At 40.5% G+C, this 19741-nt stretch overlaps 2 protein-coding genes across 3 annotated transcripts; one reads left to right on the forward strand and one right to left on the reverse strand.

The window, feature by feature from the left end:
• Positions 1 to 1189: 1189 nt before the first annotated feature.
• On the forward strand, positions 1190 to 10338 carry tspan33b (tetraspanin 33b). Its single transcript, XM_066685655.1, has 8 exons — positions 1190 to 1285; positions 4368 to 4425; positions 4577 to 4704; positions 4797 to 4871; positions 5428 to 5523; positions 6945 to 7073; positions 7588 to 7749; positions 10270 to 10338. Exons 1-8 carry the CDS (start codon positions 1190 to 1192, stop codon positions 10336 to 10338), a joined length of 813 nt encoding a protein of 270 aa, XP_066541752.1.
• Positions 8225 to 19138, reverse strand: ttc38 (tetratricopeptide repeat domain 38). Of its 2 annotated transcripts, XM_066685653.1 has the most exons (14): positions 19007 to 19138; positions 18545 to 18622; positions 17740 to 17821; positions 17248 to 17419; positions 16201 to 16374; positions 16029 to 16104; positions 15162 to 15281; positions 15000 to 15059; positions 14743 to 14781; positions 14213 to 14294; positions 12126 to 12291; positions 11382 to 11541; positions 11140 to 11213; positions 8225 to 10753 (listed from the first exon to the last, which is right to left on the reverse strand). In XM_066685653.1, the coding sequence occupies exons 1-14, from the start codon at positions 19034 to 19036 to the stop codon at positions 10666 to 10668; spliced, it is 1401 nt and encodes a 466-aa protein (XP_066541750.1). In that variant the 5' UTR covers positions 19037 to 19138; the 3' UTR covers positions 8225 to 10665. The 2 variants fall into 2 exon arrangements, with proteins under 2 accessions (XP_066541750.1, XP_066541751.1); XM_066685654.1 differs by lacking the exon at positions 17740 to 17821 and having other exon boundaries at positions 19007 to 19068.
• Positions 19139 to 19741: the final 603 nt, after the last annotated feature.

The raw sequence follows: 19741 nt of genomic DNA on the forward strand, positions 1-19741 counted from the left end.
CACACACACACACTACATAGCCAAAAGTTTATGGGTACCTTCTCATCCAAAATTGATCCTGGACTGAATTGCATCAGGAGTGAATCTGATCCCAATTTGCTGCAGTAAATGTATATGATGGTAGTTACATATGATATGATTTAGACTAGATATTGTAAAATTGCTGTGAGGATTTGATGGCATTCAGCCACAATAACATGGGAGCCTCATCACTGAGCATTTGTATTCCTAAAGTAGCTGAATACGTAGAAAAGGATTTAATAATAATTCATTAACAGCCTCATGAGCTCAAGTACGCCACGTTATTTAAAGAATATCACTGTTAATGCCCAGACGATTAATTAAAGTGGTCTCAAATTGTGAGTTAGACCCCAGGTGAAGCTTTAGCTGTCCTAAGACCAAGAGGCCAACAGAGCACTACTCTGCTCTACCACTTACTGCAGTGCCAGCTAACATGAGTGACTCCTATAGTAGATCTAAACACGTGTTCACAACAGTATGAAAAGAAGCAATGTCTGGCTTCACGTGTTTCAGAGAAAAAAAGTGCTGCCTTCACCCTCTCAGCTTGATTTGACTGAGACTTAGCTAATGCTTGTAGTTAACTTTCTCACAGTTAGGAAAGAATTTTGTTTTAAAATGTCCTCTAGACTGGACTAAATCTCAGTACAGATTATGATTCACTGCTTCAAATCATTTAGTCTGGCCTTGGATATACTTTGGGTCGGGGGAACTCTCCCTATGGTTTTAAACTGTTCCGTTGTGAACACAAAGCTAAGCGTTTGGTCGTTAAAATGAGGGGCAGGAATCAAAATCCTGTACTTGCCAAGTTTGTTTGTCTGTTAATGCTTGCATTGCTGGGTTCATTCTGTCCGCATTAGCCGACCCCGTTCAAAGTAGAACAATGAAACAAAGCTTCAGGACTATTCACTAGCAGTCAGACGACAGAGATTTTGTGTGTATGTGTGTGTGTGTGTGTGTGTTTGTGTGTGTGTGTATGTGTGTAATGTGATGCTCTGGCTCTGCTACACACTGGAGAACATGGTACAACAGTATTACAGCTGTTGCTGTCCATTTTAAGTAGTGGTCACACTGCAAAACAGCAGAGAGCTTCCATGGTGGACCAAATATCAGTTCACGCCGGTTGAGTTGTTGATTTTTCTGCTAATTCCTGTCCACACTGGTCCTGACAATGGACAGGGATCTGAATCTCAACAGGGCAGAGACCTTTTCCTTCATCAACCCCTGGATCCGTTATTTTCTCTTCTTCTTCAGCTTCTTATTTTGGGTAAGTGAAGGCCCTTTCAGCTTTGAGCACCAACAAGTTTCCAAAAATGCAGGCTACAAGCTCTCGGGCACCACAGCAAATTTTCATATGAATAAAACATTAGATTGCAAATTGGAGAGTGTTCTATGTACAAAATCATAGCCTTGCAATAGCTGTTACAATGTCCAATTGCATTTAATGTTTCTATAGTTGTATTCGCCATTGATCAGGGGGCTTCCTTCTCAGCTCTGAATTTACATACAATTGCTGTGGCCCCCTTTTTTTTGCATATGAAAAGCATTGCTGCAGGAATAACAAATCCTCTGCAGAGCTACAAAGGTCTGCATGAGCTGAGGAGAATTTCCAAAACAGAACGCAAAATATAATGAATTCTTTTGCACCTCTAACTCGTATCTGTGTGCATTATTTGTACAGACCGCTGTGTACTTGATTTTACTGGACAGGCTTTGTCAGTCCAATTCCCCTACGAGTGGTCAACACAGTCTATGATTGACACGCGGTTAAGCAGGTTGTGTAGCTGAGTTTGAGTGACTGGCCCAAAGCTGTGTGTGATCAGTGTTCATTTTGCGAGTGAGTGAGCAGGAAGTGTGGCCATGTGTGGGGCTATGAGTGCAACAGCATGGCGCGCTGCAGAGGCCTCAAACCTTGAGCCAGGCTGGCCCTCTGCCGTCAAATTCACCCTCACTCTGTTTGTTTGCTGCAAGCCAGGCCACCGGATGCAGCGCTGCCACGTAATCCATCAGCCCTTTGTTCCTGTTGCACCAGCTTACTGGCTTAGTCAGCCACACAGCTATCCTTCAGGACTGAGCAGAAAGCAAACTCTGTCATATACTCTTTAAAAAAATAAAAATCACAGTTAAAACTATAAAATTAGTATCGAATATTTAGGGGGTTGTACATCACATATAGAAAACAATATATCAAAGAGAATGCACTGCTCATAAGAACGTTTTGTTTTCATTTATCCCAAATTTTCTCTCGTTATTTATTGTCGTTAATTAGTCTCTCTGATCACACAAAGTGCCACCAGCCTCCAGAGGATGAAGATGAGAACGAGGCCAAACCACTGCTTCTTTTCAATCTGCCACTAATGCAATGCCTATGAACAACATAAAGCAAAAATGCTAAGCTCTGTCACAGCTGAGAGAGGCCTGTGCTAGCTACCACCATGAGAAGAGACATATGAAAGAGGGGGTCCCTATTCCCTACCCACAGCGTTGGGCCTGCCGTCCTCAATTTGACTCCCAGCCTCAGATGGCTGTGGCATCAACAGGGATCAAACTTGATGATTTTTTTATGATAAGGCCAACACTTACTTGCTACTTAGGAGCCACAAAATAATCTAGTGCTCTTTGGTTTTTCCCTTTGTTTCCAGAAGTGTGCCCTGTGCAGGTGTTACACAGCACATGCTCAGATTCACAATTCACAAATCTCATACAAAGGCCAAAATCTGCCACCAAGCACAGAGATGTTTCACAAGCATTAAATACATCAGCACTGAGCTGAAACAAAATACACATTTTAGCAATAATTTAGTTTGTCTTATTTGGGCAAAAAAGGGTTGTACCAGTGATCCTAAGAACATAATTCCTTGATACAATACTCATGATACAGGGGCTACACCTGCAGAAACTGCACAGTGGCCAGGATATTTTCTGGGGAGGCTTCATGCTAGATGACGGAAGATTTCTGTGAGAATTGAATTGCTTTCAGATAAAAAAGACTTAGTAAAATCAGCTACTGTTGAAGGACTAGCTCTGGATCACAAACAACACTCTCATTCCTCCTAACATTATGGATGGTGTTCCATTTCAATGAAATATGTAAAAGCACTAGTGGTGGTTTACATATCACAGGGAATAGCTCACACCAAATGAGCCACCTGTTTTACTGGCTCTGAGATCATCTCCATATCACTTTGTTGAGAAAACTGACACGGAGGAACAACTGATCGCTCTGAAACAGTTTGTCAAAGTTGCATGAGAAGATAGCGTCCGCTCTGATTGATCTATTCCTGTTGCACTCAGATAAAAGTCTCCACATGGGATTATCAGTGTCAATGGAGAAGCTTTGCTAGTGTCTGTCTCTTGTTCCGTGCTCGAATAATGCTCATCTGAACAAATAGCTGTGCTTCATTACTGACTTTGACAGAGACTGGGGAGAATTACTGAGGCAGAATTATTTGCCTTTTCTTCTGCATAAATAATTTTCTAAAGTGTTTCTCTTGCATGAAAACCTATCCAGAGCAGTTCTGCTTTTTCTGGGAGAATGGCTGGGTGTGGGACGGCTGCTGGATTAGTGATGATACCTGTGCCTGCTCTGCACATAGTGCTGCTGAGGAAACATTAGGGAAAAGGATCTAAAGCTTCATCTGTCCTCAAAGAACAGGTCTTACTGCTGCTTTCCCAGACACAGATAAAGCCCGGTCCAACACAGCAAAGGATTTTTAATTCAGAGTCACCACTGAGATTCGAATTTATTCCATATGGAGGTCTCATTTGGGAAACCAGTCTCTAGGGTTTAAACCTCATGACTTTAACACGTGTGGGTACCAGCTGAAAACATCTTTTAACGCCCTTATCTCCCACACAACAGATAAAATGTTTCCCCCCCAATATTATCAAGTGACGATATCTCCAGAGATATACAGAAGAAATCCTGGCTTGTCCTCTGGTGAGCCTGGTAAAATTCATGCATCTGCTTTGCAGCCCTTATCTCTATGGATGAGAAAGCAGTTCCTTTAAGACATAGCCTACTGGGTTCAGGGATTATCAGGTTGGTTATGTTAAGAAAGAAAAAGATAAAAACCAAAAAGAGAATATTCTATTAGCAGTGGTTCTCAGAATCTACTTGCAAAATTTAAGCAGGAAGTTTGGAAAGTTTTCTTCTTTAGAAGTTGAAGAATGGTGTAACTGTTGCATATCAATTCTTCATATCATCGCCCATAACCCTGCACGGTACCATTTGGAAAGAAAAAAAACGTATTTTTATTCTTATCATTAATATCGGTATTAACACATTTTCATTTATTAATGACATTTCATCATTACTCCCTCAGGACTGATGTATTGTTTCTCTTCAGGTGTTCTCTCTACTAATTGTTGCTATCGGAGTTTATGCCAAAGTCCAAAAAGCAACAGGTATGGAAATGCCTATCTATTTCATTTCTTTTTTTAAGCTTCTAAATCCACTTATCAGATGTTAGAATGAATATTTAATTCAGAGCTGTTTGGATGTCTAGGCTAAGCTGCAGATACAGCATGGTCAGTTGGGTTTGTGGGTTCTTCACAGACACAGTTCGAGACTCGTTCCTCATCGACCCAGCCATCATTTTGATAGTGGTGGGTGTCGTCATGTTTTTTATCACCTTCTGTGGATGCATCGGAGCACTGCGAGAAAACATTCGCCTCCTTAAAACAGTGAGGACCTCCTCTAACTGCCTTTGAAAGACAAGTGTAGCAGTTCTAAGTGTTTCTGCAAAGTTAACGCTTGTTGCCCTCTTCCTCTCCAGTTTTCGTTTAGCCTCACCCTGGTCTTCCTCACTCAGCTGGCAATGGCAGTCCTCGGATTCTTCTACTCTGACCAGGTAGAGTTTCTCTTAAAAATGAGTCATCTACATATACATTTGCATAATTAGATCTGTCATACCCCATTACTTAAACATTAGCCCACAATTACTGGTGTCAGTGCTTTCAGGCAGATTTTCTTCCTCGTGTCTGATCATCAGTACCATTACTTAACTGCCTAAATAGGCTAATGCAAATGAAATGTCAAGAGAACCCCATTTCTTTCTGACTTGTACTGCCCTTCCTATTAGCAATTATCAGTTAACCCCTTGTTTAAATACTACTTTAAATTGTCCTGCTGCCCATCAGTCGGGAATCATGGTACTTCTTGAGAGCGTAATATTAGCAGGTCTCTGTGAGACACAAAGGTAGACTGAAGGAGGGAACTTTACGATAAAATGAAGCTCTTTGAGAGAAGGTGATTAATTACCCCAGTAAAGCATATATTAGCAGACCCGCCATCCCGCCCGTTAGCTTTTCTGCTAGAAAATACACTACAGGTATTCCACAAGGACCAAAATCTTCCCCAAGATAAATGAGTAGCAATAAACACAAGGCATCTCCTTGTCATTTCAGACACGAGATGCCCTGGGGAGGTTTGTGAAAAAAGCCATTGTGCATTACCGTGATGACCTGGACCTTCAGAATCTCATGGATTACATTCAGAAAGAGGTAAACAAATCTTCAAGCATCTTATTGCAACTATGTCCAAATCCTCCTTGTAATTCCAAGCCTCACACAAGACTCCACTGAGTAAAACCAGCTCTCGTTTCAAACCTCCCACTGAGTAAAACCAGTACTGACTCCACTGTTCAACCAAGGCTCAACGTCTCACTGTGCAAAACACACTTTTATATTAAGACCACACCCCCGTTGTTCTCAGAGATCTAATGAGAGCACTTTGGTGATTTTTTTTTAAAATCATATTTCTCCTTTGTGGCGGCACGGTGGTGCAGCAGGTAGTGTCGCAGTCACACAGCTCCAGGGACCTGGAGATTGTGGGTTCGATTCCCGCTCCGGGTGACTGTCTGTGAGGAGTTGGTGTGTTCTCCCTGTGTCCGCGTGGGTTTCCTCCCACAGTCCAAAAACACATGTTGGTAGGTGGATTGGTGACTCAAAAGTGTCCGTAGGTGTGTGTGTGCCCTGTGAAGGACTGGATAAGCGCTTAGAGATAATGAATGAATGAATATTTCTCCTTTGTGATTTCCATTTAAACTTTACTGAATGCTTCACTAACACAGAAATTTAAAATGATCAAAATGTGTTCTCAAGGGGTTCAAATGCACACTGAACAGGTAAAAGGTTGGAGAAGGTTTGAAAACCCATTCAAGTGCTATTCATATTTGGTCATAAAGATCATATCACAAGTTATAAATAGTGTTTCAGCCTGAGCTGCCCTTTTCATGAATTACAACACAGCAAATAAACGATGTTTATGGGACATAAACCACAGTCATCAGAACTGGACTAAAAGGAAAAATAAAACACCTCCAGAATATAAGCGCTGCAATAGCTTTAAACGTTTATTTTTTTAGTGTTTGCTTCATTTCGTTCAGTTCACTAAAGAGCTCCAAATGTGAAACTATAACAGCCTGTTTGTACATAGCTGTGATCTGGAGGCCTTTTGATTTTATGGTCAGCGTAATAACACAAGAGACAGAGCCGCAATACTAGAGCAAACTGGGGGCATTTGGATTTCTTTTTTAGTCATGTACCAACAGGCGGAACTGCGGAACAGCCACCGAGAGATCATTTACTTTTGTCTATTTGTTGTCATTAGCGTTTTTATTATTATTATTATTTATCTCTAGCAATGGTACTATTGACCAGGGAGACGAGGGCTTCTCAAAAATCAGCATGTTTGCAAACTTTCCTTTAAACTAGTGACTGAACAATTCAGAATGGTGATCTGGTAAAACACTGTTGTTCATGTTGTTGAAGTGCTATTCTGCAGTACACTGCGTGCCTCACTCTCTTACTGTCTCTCAGAGCAATGGATAATTCATGGGAGAAGCAAAACAAAAGGGATTGATGGCGACTGTCTAGGGTCTAATAATATTCATGGTGTCTCTGATCCTGTCCACATTCTCAAGTTCAAATGCTGTGGCTGGAACAACTACACTGACTGGTCCTGGAATCTGTATTTTAACTGCAGCCAGGGCAACCCCAGCACAGAGAGATGTGCCGTGCCGTTCTCCTGCTGTACCCCGGTACCTGGAGAGGTGAGTTGAACTTCCTGCTGTTATATGCTTAGTAATTATGGAAATTTATGGCAACGCTGTGCCTAAGCATCTGGAGTAGGCCAAGAGACAGAAGAGTTATATTTCTCTTCTGTTAGGGGCTTATAATAATAACTCAGACCTAATGACTTTTAGACAATGATAAATTTACCTAATAAAAATAATGTGCCATCTATATTCATGATGACTGTTTTCTAAAATATAGATATAGGCTAAATGCACTACAGGATATGGCCTAAATTTTGCTCAGCCAACATTCCAGTGAAATTAAGAGCAGTTTGGAACGATTGCACAAGCTGTGTGCGCCCAGTTGAATGCCTGTGTCCACAAAAGGTGCAAAGTTGAAACATTACTGCCATCTGCTGTTCTCTTCAAAAGAGAAGGGAAGAAAGTGAGGAATAAACCATTGTAATGATCTTCTCAACACAACCCTATAGTAGACATGGGTTACAGACAATGAACCAATGAATGACTGTTTTTCTCTGTATTAATTCAGAGTGTAATCAACACCATGTGTGGATTCGGAGTTCAGACCCTAAAGGACCTGGAAGCTGCTAAGTCCATTTATCCAGTAGGCTGTGCAGACAGAGCAGTGCTGTGGATTGAATCTCATCTGCTCTTAGTTGGGGCACTGGCTTTGGGTCTTGCTCTGCCACAGGTAACACACTCATTCCTGGATTAAAGTCCACTTTCAGCGACTTAACTCTCTGAATATTGTATTTATATGATTTAATGGTACAGCTATGCATGCTTTCAAGTGGTTCTAGAGGAGACCTACGCTGCAGACTGTGCTGTGAGCTCTTAGCCTGCAGCTGAGTGGATGCTTACACATTCCACCAAAACACACTGGTGCTCTGAGGTTTATTTGAACTGAGGATTTAAAGGCAATGTCTGAGTTTGTATTGCAGTCTTAAACAAAGTCAAACAGATTTCAGAACTTGATTAACATTTTCAGCTGCTTCACTTCTTTATAACTGAGGTTTAAAAACCAAAAAACACAAACAAAGAAGAGTTTTTTTCCCCTGGTGAAATACATAATAGGAACCTTTTGATTAACAACAGACTCAGGAATGATTTGTATATATTTATTCATTTATTTTCATATTCCATTTAAATATTCAGTAACACTTTAATGACGTTGCCTGTTATAAATCAGGCTACATGGCTTTATATGACCACTGGCACAAACCTACATTTACATATCATCAGTGTCCAAACAAAAAATATATCTCCAATATAGTAACTTTACAGGTGAAAGAAAAAAAGTTCTTCATTTTCAATGAAAGGGCGCCACGGTGGCGCAGCAGGTAGTGTCGCAGTCACACAGCTCCAGGGACCTGGAGGTTGTGGGTTCGATTCCTGCTCCGGGTGACTGTCTGTGAGGAGTTTGTGTGTTCTCCCCGTGTCCACGTGGGTTTCCTCCGGGTGCTCCGGTTTCCTCCCACAGTCCAAAAACACACGTTGGTTGATTGGCAACTCAAAAGTGTCCGTGTGTGTGAGTGAATGTGTGTGTGTGTGTGTTGCCCTGTGAAGGACTGGCGCCCCCTCCAGGGTGTATTCCCGCCTTGCGCCGAATGATTCCAGGTAGGCTCTGGACCCACCCTGACCCTGAATTGGATAAGTGCTTATAGATAATGGATGGATTATAATAATTATATATATTTCTTAGGTATGAGCATTTCTTTTGATCCATTCATCATGCATTTTTCCACACAATCTTTAGGACAGCTGCTGTGTTCAAACTTAATGGAGATCAATATTTTTCTTTCGACAGTGACAATATATAAAAACTAATTTCTTGTTTCACATTTGCATTATTTTCAGTGTTGAATGGCAAATGTTGCTTGTTAAAATAAGCCTTCATACACACTGAGTGATCACTGGATTAGGAACCATTTGATCAACTCCACAGGCCGTACAGTACTTTGTAGCTCTACAATTACAAATTGTAATCCATCTGTTTCTCTGCATACTTTATTATCACCATTTCCATCTGCTCTTCAATAGTTAGGACCCCCCATGGAGCAGATATGATTTGGCTGACGGATAGTTCTCAGCACTGTAGTAACACTGACGTGTTGTGTTAGTGTGTGCTGCGCTGGTACGAGTTAATCTGAAACATCAGTGCGCCTAGAGTACTGACACTATGTCCACTCACTGTCCACTGTTTCAGACACTCCTACTTTGTTGGTCTTCCTTGAAGAGGTGTAGGGTTTGTGTCGAAGCGTTGCCATGGCGTAGGTTCGACGCAGAAGTATAAATGGGCTTAAGATAACTGTTCCTGCACTTTGTGTTGGTCATCCTCTAATCCATCATCTGTGGTGGCGAGGTGCTACCCAGAGGACACTGTTGGCAGAATGTTTTTCATTAGTGGACGGTCCTCAGGCCAGCAGCGACACCGAGGAGTAAAAACTCCATCAGCACTGCTGTGACTGATCAGCTCCACGCTAACACACGATTACCACATCAGAATCACTACAGTGGTGAGAATGAACCCCCAGCCAAATATTACCTGGTCCTGTAGGGGTCCTGCCCCTTAAAGAAAAGGATGAGAGGGGGCTAATGAAACAGAGGGACTTCAGTGTGTAATTGTAAAACGATACATTCCTTCTGTATGGTAGGAAGTGCTGATTAGACGGACAATAAATGTAGATACAAGGTAGGTGTTGCAAATCCAGTAATCATTCTTTGCATGTTCATGTAGGTTTACCAAATAGTGTATTATACATGGCTCCCATTAAAATGCTGTAATTTTGAGTTACAACATCTGTTCTTCAGGAAACATACAAGTTTACTCTACGGTCATGTAGAAAAACAAAAGTTAAAACCTAACAACAACCATCAGGTGTCTCATTATCACGCTGCACCATGTAGTGTTTTCAGACCACACATACACAGACATGAAGTTCACAGCTTGCTCAACACTGCTACTGGAGAACTAGTACATTGCAGTTAATGGGGTTTTTCAGGAGAACCAGGATATCAGGAACGACAATAGCCCTTCAGCTCAGTTCCACTGGGGGCTCTGCTGGAACAACTATACATTTGCTCCTTTTGTAAGCAAAACTATACAAAATAACCTCATGATAGTCATAACTAACGTGTCTAGGCTCATTAAATAAGGTCGGCAGCTTGTAAGCTTTGCCCCTGACCTGACCCTTGATCTTGTGGTTGGCAGATTGCAGGCATTGTGCTGTCTCAGATCCTCATCTCCCAGATCCAGAGTGAGATCTGCTCTTTGCTGTAGAGAAGACACCAGAGAGGATTCCATACCCTCCTTAACCTCAATAGTAAGCAAAACACGAGCTTCTAAATACAAATATTTATAGTGCTTTATTAAACTGCAGTTTATATATATCCAAGGAAATATGCTTTTGAATTTGAATTATTTTAATCTGAACCTAAACTGGAAAAATCCCATTTTTTGTGTGAGACAATTCTGTTCATTGTTGTTATTTTTTACAATTACAGGTATTTTAATTAGATTATTTATTCATGATATTAATTAATATTGTGAAGTGGAAAAGAATGATGATTTTGCAGTAGATCTGATGTAATGTGTAAGTAATAACAGTTATATGTGCAGAGAATGGGCTCTCTGGATAAGTCGCTCAGTGAGAGGGGAGTTTGGTCTCGCTGCTTCTCTCTCAACAAGAATGCTCCTGTACAAAGGAATTCACATAATTACAAACTGTGCTGCATAGCTTTGAAACCTTTTAAAAAAAGTGATAAAACTTAAAAGATTAATTTTATGGTTAATATGTAAATAAAGTAATAGTAATGGCTTATATTTTGTGGTTTAATGAGAAATGTGCCACTGTAGAAAGACAGAATGCAGTCAGGACTCAGAGCAAAGCAATAGAAACTAGATCTTCAAAGTGTCTAATGCCTCTAAAGACTGCATCAAAATACTATTCCACAAACTGCTCATCTGTGCCCAAGGTACTGCTTACAAATGATTTCTGAACCATTTCACATCAAACCACTCTGAATTATTGTGTTAACTCTTCAGACAGAAAGTTATGGAGAGATGTAGAATGTGTCTAACCTCGCAAATCTTTGCTGGTGTTTGTCGTCTGACTTCATCGCAGCGTGAATGAGAAGCTGGTTGAACACATCCCTCTTTAATAAATAAATTAGAGAGAGATCATTTAATACAAGAGACACCATAATAGTTAAGTGCAGTTATAATCACATAATCACTTTAAAGGCACACAGATGGATTCTATAATAAAGATTCTGGGGTTTATGTACTGGACATTTTGTAATCACATTGTGACCTTCTCTGACCTGTGCATCACTGCCCCCTATCGTGTTGATGCGGTATCTTAGTGGTTTGAGGAGCTCCACCGTCTTGCTGTAGTTTCCTTGATCATATTCCACCAAAGCCTGACACATGGGCAACCCAACTGTCTCAGCAATCTGGTGCTGGTAGTTTTCTCCTGGCTCTCTGAGGGCAGACGGTAGACACAGAGAAACATTTAATAAGTTCTGCACATGTTTTAGACGGCTTTGTGATATACTGAGAATGGTGTAACAATTTGCTAAAGATTCTTCCATTTAAAACTAAACCCTCATGTTTTATGGCTTGAGGAGAAAAGGAAAGGGTCATGAAAAACGTTCTCCTCTTGAGAAAGAGGTTTTCTGTCTTGAACATATGCTGCACTCAAACGTTACTCTAGGAGGGTTTCTCTGAGTCATGTCACATTACAAAGCATCACATGTCACAAGAACCCTATTTCCTAGTACATTTTACTTTTTCATTCTTCATCCCTCGATAACAACCTCACAGATACTGGATGTGGCACAGCTGTCAGAGTAAATTGGAAGTGCATAATGCAGGCTTGCCATCAACCAGTCTGAGAGTGTCTGCTCTCCCACAGCAGAACCCTGCTCAAACACAATCTCGGATCTAGTCAGAGGGTTTGCCAGATAACACCACAGCCCATGCCCCAATATACCCCTTTCCTTCCGTTTGCTTTGACTGTTATGTAAGGGCTCCCAAAAGTGTTATATAAGAAGACAGCAGCTCACTTGGCCAACTCTTGCAAGCTCTCCATTACACGTTGTGTGGTGACTTTGTCTTTGCAGCCCAATGACACCATCAGGAAATGGAGATCATTGAACAGCAAAGTGTGGTCCTCTGAGTGTGGCTTGGTCACCTGCAGCAGCTCCCTGTAGCGGTCCTTCACACTCACACCTAACAATGGAGTACACATGTATTAAGAGCAGTATGCACAAGACCAAGCACCTTTCACCATTTCCGTTATATCCAGTCATTTTTTGCAGAGATGTTACAGATGAGGAGACCAGCCACTGGTCAAAATGATGTCTGTTTACGGGTAAATTCCTGACGTTCAACAGCGTGAGACGATCATCTTACTGATACACTAGGGGCTTGTGGGTGGGGATTGACAGTTTTGTGGCACTAGCTGGGAAAGCCCTTCTTGATGTGAAGATTGGGGCACTATCAAGAACCAGCAAATAAATAAATAAATAAATCACTTTTTTTGGTGTGTATTTTTAAGTCAAATGCTCCAAATTATTCACAGGAGTTTGTCAGATTTCACCAGTGATGTAAAATATGTTTTAGAAATGGTAATTGGGCCTTCGGTTTAGAGCGTTTTGGTCTCTCTTCATTTAAACATATAGGCGCCTGGTCTGCCAAGGTGACAGACTTGTCCTAGAGGACGTTGCATGTTCCCAGCTTCCTGTCTCAGCCGAAAATATTTCATACAATCCCCTTTTCATTGCCGCTATCAAGATCTGGCTCCAATTCAGAAAATATGTTCTTAACATTCAGCTAATGTGCAGGCAGTGGTAAGTCTATAATCAGCAATTTTTTTCCATCCTTCTCCGATTTAGCAACATGGCCCCTCCCCACCACCTCCTCTCAAACTAGTCTCAGATTAGACTTATTAAAAAAAACTAATTCCTTAAATAAATCCTCAGCTGTGCTTCTGACCCTAACCCCCTGATCTTCCTGTTTGGATCACCTCTAAAACCTCACATGCCTTCACCACTTCACTAACAAGTTATTTGCAAGCTATTTTACTTCAATGGAAACATGCCTCTCCTCCAACATGTAATAGGTGGATCTAGAAAATCTTGTCATGTTCTTACAAACTTGAGGAACTATGCTGTTCCCTTAGGGGTGCCTCAGACATGATGTGGGATCCTATTCTGGAATACAATAATGCCAATGTTACGCTTACTGAACATCACTGTGATGCTTAGTGTATTCTTCCCAACCCCCTTTTGCCTGTAAGAGGCCTCGGGGGACAACATTAAGAATGGATGTGTGGGCATGAGGATTGGGAATAGGAAAATATGACTATGGTGAGGAGACACTTAATTTGTTAAAATATGCAACCCTCCACATGATACATGTATTCAGCATTGTTTTCAAATACTAAACCAAAATAAAAGTCCAACCCCCCTTTAGAATGTTTGTATAAAGAGTATTATATAAAAAAAACTCCAGAATAATAAAGAAAATCAGCCTGTGACAACTCTTTTGTATCTCAACACCACCTCACACCTACATTTGTCCAGAAACAGACCAAAACCACTCACAGTTATCTGCCCTCTAATAATTAATCTATGCTTTATTTAGAAATGAATTAATGCTTTGCTTACATTAATTTCTTTTTATCATTCATGTCAAATGTGATTCATCCATCAAATTTTGTAATGAATGACTGCACTCCCTTCCAATAACATGATAAAAATGCTCTTAGTCGACAATTCCATTTTAAAGTATACACTACAACAACCTTCACAGTAGGACAGTGCATTGAGTGTCTGCTGCAGCCTGGCTTTTAAATATTGCTATCATCTGTGTGTTCCTATGTGATTCTGGAGGATTTTTACAAGCAGTTTGACAATTTCACTGCTCAAACACAACTCTATTATTTACCAGGTTAGAAGATGAGACAGAACAGAGAAATTACAAAACTGTGCTGAACTCCAGCCTTGTTCTTTCATCTCCGCTCTGAGGCTCACGTCAATCCATATACTCAGATGGTTGGTATTAATATCAGGAAAAAAAAAAAAAAAGAAACATGAGAGCTGTGATGTGCTGGTTTCTGTGTTGTGCTGAGAGGGAGGTGGTTGCTCACCCTCCATGTCCAGTCTGTATAGCATGGAACAGGCATCTACTACATCCAGCATGGCTCCAGACTTTACACTGCGACGAGAAATCTTAAATATTGAGGGGAGTCAAACATATTATTCTACATGGACTTGCATTATTTAGTAATATTTATCATAAATTACAAGCCTCTCTTATTATGTAAGGATCAAACTGTAAATAACTGCAGCAGTTTGGTAAATGATCTAAAGCCAGATAACGTGCAACTTACACATTAACTGATCAGAAAATAGAGACCACCAGTATTAGTCCTATCTCCTATACCTGCATGAGTCAAATGCTCTAGCACTTTATATAGAAACAAAGAAAAATCACTAATGAAAACCACAAACTCAAAAGTGCTAACGCCTGCTGCTGAATAATGAATAACCATGAAACTTTAATCATTCACATGTCCAGTGACTTTCAACATGGAACATACTACTGCTGTTGATTCTACTCCCTTGGTTATGGAAGCAGACCTGAGCTCATATAGATTCAAGAACAAAGGGCATTAACCTGTTCATCATATATTTTCAAAGCAGCTTCATATTCTCCCTGAGGATCACACAAACAGAAACATTGTAACATGAAAATCATCCCCATGCAGCACTAATAATGCACAAATCACTGTTTGCATTCAGATTAAAACTAAAGAAGAACAACGGCTTAATTGTCGTATTTGTTATATGGGACAATTTCTTTTAGAAAAACAATATATATTATAGGGCACGTGTGGACCTGTGTGTCTTCAGAATGTCAACTCAAAAGCTTACCTTCTCAATGTGATAAAGTGCCCAGTGCCAGTAATTATGGCACGCCAACATGTCACACACCTTTTGACAAAAAAAAATAAAATAAAAAACACAATCTTATTGGAACCTAACAGAGTGTGGATTATAAAACCCCAAATGTAATTAAACACAGCAAAAACTAACCACCCAGTCCTTCTCAGTGGAGGCCATGAACTTTAGACCCTTCTCTATCTCTGCCTTCATCTCATGGACATGAGCCACAGCGTGGACACACCAGCCATCCTCAGGAGTCAGAGCAAGGCCCTAACCAAAGGAAGAAATGAAGCAAAAGAAGAAGAAACACCTTTATTGATCCCTTTAGGGATCCGTGGCAGTGAACACACAAACACACACTAGTGAGCAGTTCTTCACAAACAATAGGTGCAGTGAACACACACACAACCAGAGCCTGGACCTGCCAACCACCTCAGCGCCCGGGGAGCAGTTTGGGGGTTAGGTGCCTTGCTCGAGGGCACTTCAGCCATGAATTAATTTTTCCTTGCCGGTCCGTGAAATTTCTGCCTGAAGCTCATTTCTCTAACCTCGAGGCCACGGCTGCCCCTGTATATCTGAATAAAGATCTCATATTAATCTCTTTGTATTATCATAAATATAAAACAATATTCTGCATTTCTGGAATCTGACCCCAGAGAAATAACCCTGGGTTTTAATTTGATCTAAATGTGTCTCAAAGCCTCGCTGAACCCAATTTACATAAGAACCCTGCCATGTTTTTACTGATAAAAATATTTTATCACCGAAACGTCTAACAATAAAATGCTGACAGGGAGAAAGAACTTCAAAATCAATGACCGTTCATTAATACAGTTTGGGATGTGCTTTATTTCTCTAAGGAAATACGTTTATCTTTGTGTATAACTGTATCAAACCATTCTGTGAGAAACTGGAAAGATCTGCATTATTTTAAGCACACTGCAAGTCTATCTGAGAATGACAAAAACGGTATTAAAACAATATAGATATTGACTGATGGGTGGAACACGTTATTACCTCTTTTGCTATTTTTTCAGCTTGGTCATAGAAATGGGTCTCAAGGAGGCCAAAGGAATAGAATCCTTTTACATAACTGAAGGCAAACACAGAAGAGCACACTCAGATTCTGCAGCAGTAACGTGTAGCATAACTGACATATTGTACTGAGTGTCTGTGTACTTTGTGGTACCTGTACAGGGGCATGTGTGGTTTCCAATAAGGAAGCACTCTGGCCACAGAATCCCTCATGTGAGTCTGCTCACCCAAGTAAAAATATCCATCATGTGCAAACTTCAGGGCCAGCATATCCGTTGGGTGTTCCACCAAAATATCATCCCACACATCACAAGCCTTGCCAAGGGCTCTAAAACACAGAAATGTGTTTACTAAAATCGCACATGATCTTCAATGCCAAGAGATACTTGAAATGAATGAGCAAGTCTGTAATTAAGAAAATATCCAGAGGTACCGCAATAACACGAATACTGTAAAATATGCATGTTGTCTTTTCAGTAAACTTATCAGTATCCTGGTTAGAGTAGTATTAGAAATAGTAATTATGTATCTCTTCTGTACTCTAGCTATAGCACATTAGTTTTTTCAATTTTACCACCACAGATATAATAATAATAATAATAATAAAAATAATAATAATAATAATAAAATAGCTTTGTTTATGTGTTATGAACAGTTACTGCATACATTTGTAGATATTTGCCCTCAGAATGTTTAAGGCTTTTACACCCTACTGTACGTTCTCCATTGTTTTGTGTCTTCCTTTAAGATTTTATATTTGGATCAAGTCATAAGACTCCCTCATTAGCAAGAAGGAGACTGCAGTCATCATTATCATAACAGAGGCTATGTGTTACAAAGACAATGAGTTTTGTTCAGCCGTTTTCATAAAACATTTATAGAGCCCCCAAAGCATGGCAGCTTTGTCTTACACTAATTAAAAAGTAGAATGCCGTTTGGGTAATGCTGGAATAACCAATCTGGAGGAGATACATAAGGCTAATCTGAAGCAAATTTAAAAACACACAGTGTGAATATTGTATACTACAAAACAATACACTGCCAAGGTTTTGCTGACCCCTAAATGATTATAACTAGATGTCTTTTACAGACCAGCATCAAGTGTCAAGTACAGGCAAGTGGAAAGGTTTAAAGGTTTTTCTACAGGTAAATTTCTCATTCCTTCCACATGGTGGTCACTGAGAAAAGTGATCTGTCTCACCCTCTAGAGAACAGCTCTACGGCTTTGACGTGCATTCTCTCTCGGGGGGTGAGGTCCTGATTGCCAGCCAGCTCCAGTGTCCTCCGCACAGCTCTGGCCAATTCCTCATCCCTCAGCACTGAGCTGCCAGTGCCAACTAGCTGAAGTCCAGTACTGATCACATGACCCATTACTACAACATATTGAACATAAACACATACTGAGGACCTTGAAAGCATGCTTAGTTCAATTTCAAGCTTGTGAACATATGTTTGTTGATGCAGTTTAAAGTCATTAAAAGAAGAATAATTCAGCAAGTGTTCAATTCCTCAAAATCAGAGTTGACCAAAACCTGATCTGAGGAACAAAAAATGGCCTGCGTTTACTTTGACACAACAGAAGTTTACTGTAACCCTGTTTGACCTAATGAGAGAACAAACATATTTTTTTGTACTTTAGGGAACCACATCTTCAGCACATATCATAGAGTTTCTCCAAACTCTACTCACGTACCGAAATTCGGATCAGCTTCTTGGACTGCCGTGATACATCCCTCTATTCCTCCTAGTGTTTCGTCATTACGCCATGTTACATACTGACCACAGAAACAGAGAGAAGTGAAGAGGGACAATGGATTTCAAGCTTTAACATGATCAACAAGAAGAGCAATTCTTCCCTCAGATATATGGAGCACTGAAAGATATTTTGAATTTCTTATATGTTGATATAATTTATTAATAATACACCATTATGAATATTTTAAAACTGGTTGTAAATCACTCTCTCTCACACAAACACATGGGAAAATGTATGAAGATAAAAATATAAAAATATGAAGGACATGATTCAAAATAAATTAACTAGCAACGGCTTCAGCTCAGGCACATTCTATTCATGACAAAATCTGCACTCCTGCTCTTCACCTTTGTAGATTTCCTTTGCCTCTTTGACCACTAGAGACCGCCATGACTTATGGTTGGACTCTGGCGGCTAGGTGATAGGTGGCACGCGCCAGTGGGAGCCACCAATGAGCTGAACTTCGGCTACCTGCGTTAAAGTTGGACATGAACTTTGGACTTAGAACATTAGCTGTTGGTGGGACACAGATCCAATGGCTATTATTTTTTTTGCGGTACACATCTGCCCACAGTGAGATGTTCAGTCCATCCAGGCCTCCATATGTGAGACCAACACTGAAATCATGGACATAGCTTATAGCAGAGCCCGTGTGGGTGTGCTGCAGGCGACAGGGTGAAACCTAGAGTATGATAAACATAAAAACCAGTCCAGCCCAAAATAGTGCGATATTCAGTTGTACCTGACTCAGTGTGGCGTCGTAGAACCTGCAGGCTTCATTACTGACGGTGGACAGTGGAAGACCCTCGGCCTCCCACGCCTACAAACAGTAAATCAGAGGATTAAAAAACTGGACCAAGCAGTAACCCTTGACCCCTCCATGACCACAGTCTGTGTTATAGATAACTGTCAGCGGTCTATACCCGTGGGTATTACCATCCCTCCATAAGACGGTAGTGTGTTATTTCGTGTCCTCTGTGTGTAAAGTGACTGGTTGTGTGGTGATTTATAACATTTACCTCAGATATTTAAAAAAGACAGTGTCAAAGCCGTGTAAACTTAAATATTTGAATGTAAACGTGGTCAGCTGTAAGCCACTTTGTTACAAAGTACCGTTCACTAAGGACAATTTAAAAACACAAGGTTAACTCAACGTCTTAGCAACATTCATTCTCTTCAGCAATAAACGGAATATAGTCCATACCTTACAGTCTCTGAAACTAGCCGCAAGCATCGCAGGAATATCGTTCTTTTCCCCTAAAAATGTGACAGAAAGTAAGTTTATGGTACAGAGCGGGTGAAGGAGCGAGAGAGAAACCGAAAAACTGGACTGGACTTATTTCATAATGGACTTAAATTACACTGCCCCCAGTGTTAGAAAAGACAAACTAAACATTGCCTTTCGTTATGGACACTTGTACATTTTAAAGACCCCCACCAGTGAACATCGATGTTATTTTTCTGTTTATTTACATTGTGAACATGGCCGTGAGGTGTTGTTGATATGCTACAAAACGTCAAAAATTCATCCTGAGTATAATAAGCGGTCAATGACGTGGCTGAGCACATTCTGAAACTGGAGAAGATGAACGTCTGTTTTAAACGTTAGATTCAGACAGCATCATAAACCTCAGGAACCTAACTCTGCAGGGGCAGGGCGTTCAACCCGCAGGCGCCTGGTGAAGGTGTATGTGGAGATAGAGGCAGGGACTAACTTCATTTTTATTGATCCATCTAATACTGAATGGAAGATAAAGAGAATAGTTAAAGATAAGCCACTTTTAAGGCATTAGCTTTTTAATTTTCTTTTAATAATGTCTAAATATGTCATTTTGATGAACAGAGATGGATTTTTAAGTGATTAATTAAAAGTGTTCTCTAATTTCAAAACTGCATAAACAGGCTGCAAAAATATGTCGTCAGGAAGCGGTGAGCACAT

This window comes from Hoplias malabaricus, chromosome 11 (assembly GCF_029633855.1).
Source record: "Hoplias malabaricus isolate fHopMal1 chromosome 11, fHopMal1.hap1, whole genome shotgun sequence".
NCBI lineage: Eukaryota > Metazoa > Chordata > Actinopteri > Characiformes > Erythrinidae > Hoplias > Hoplias malabaricus.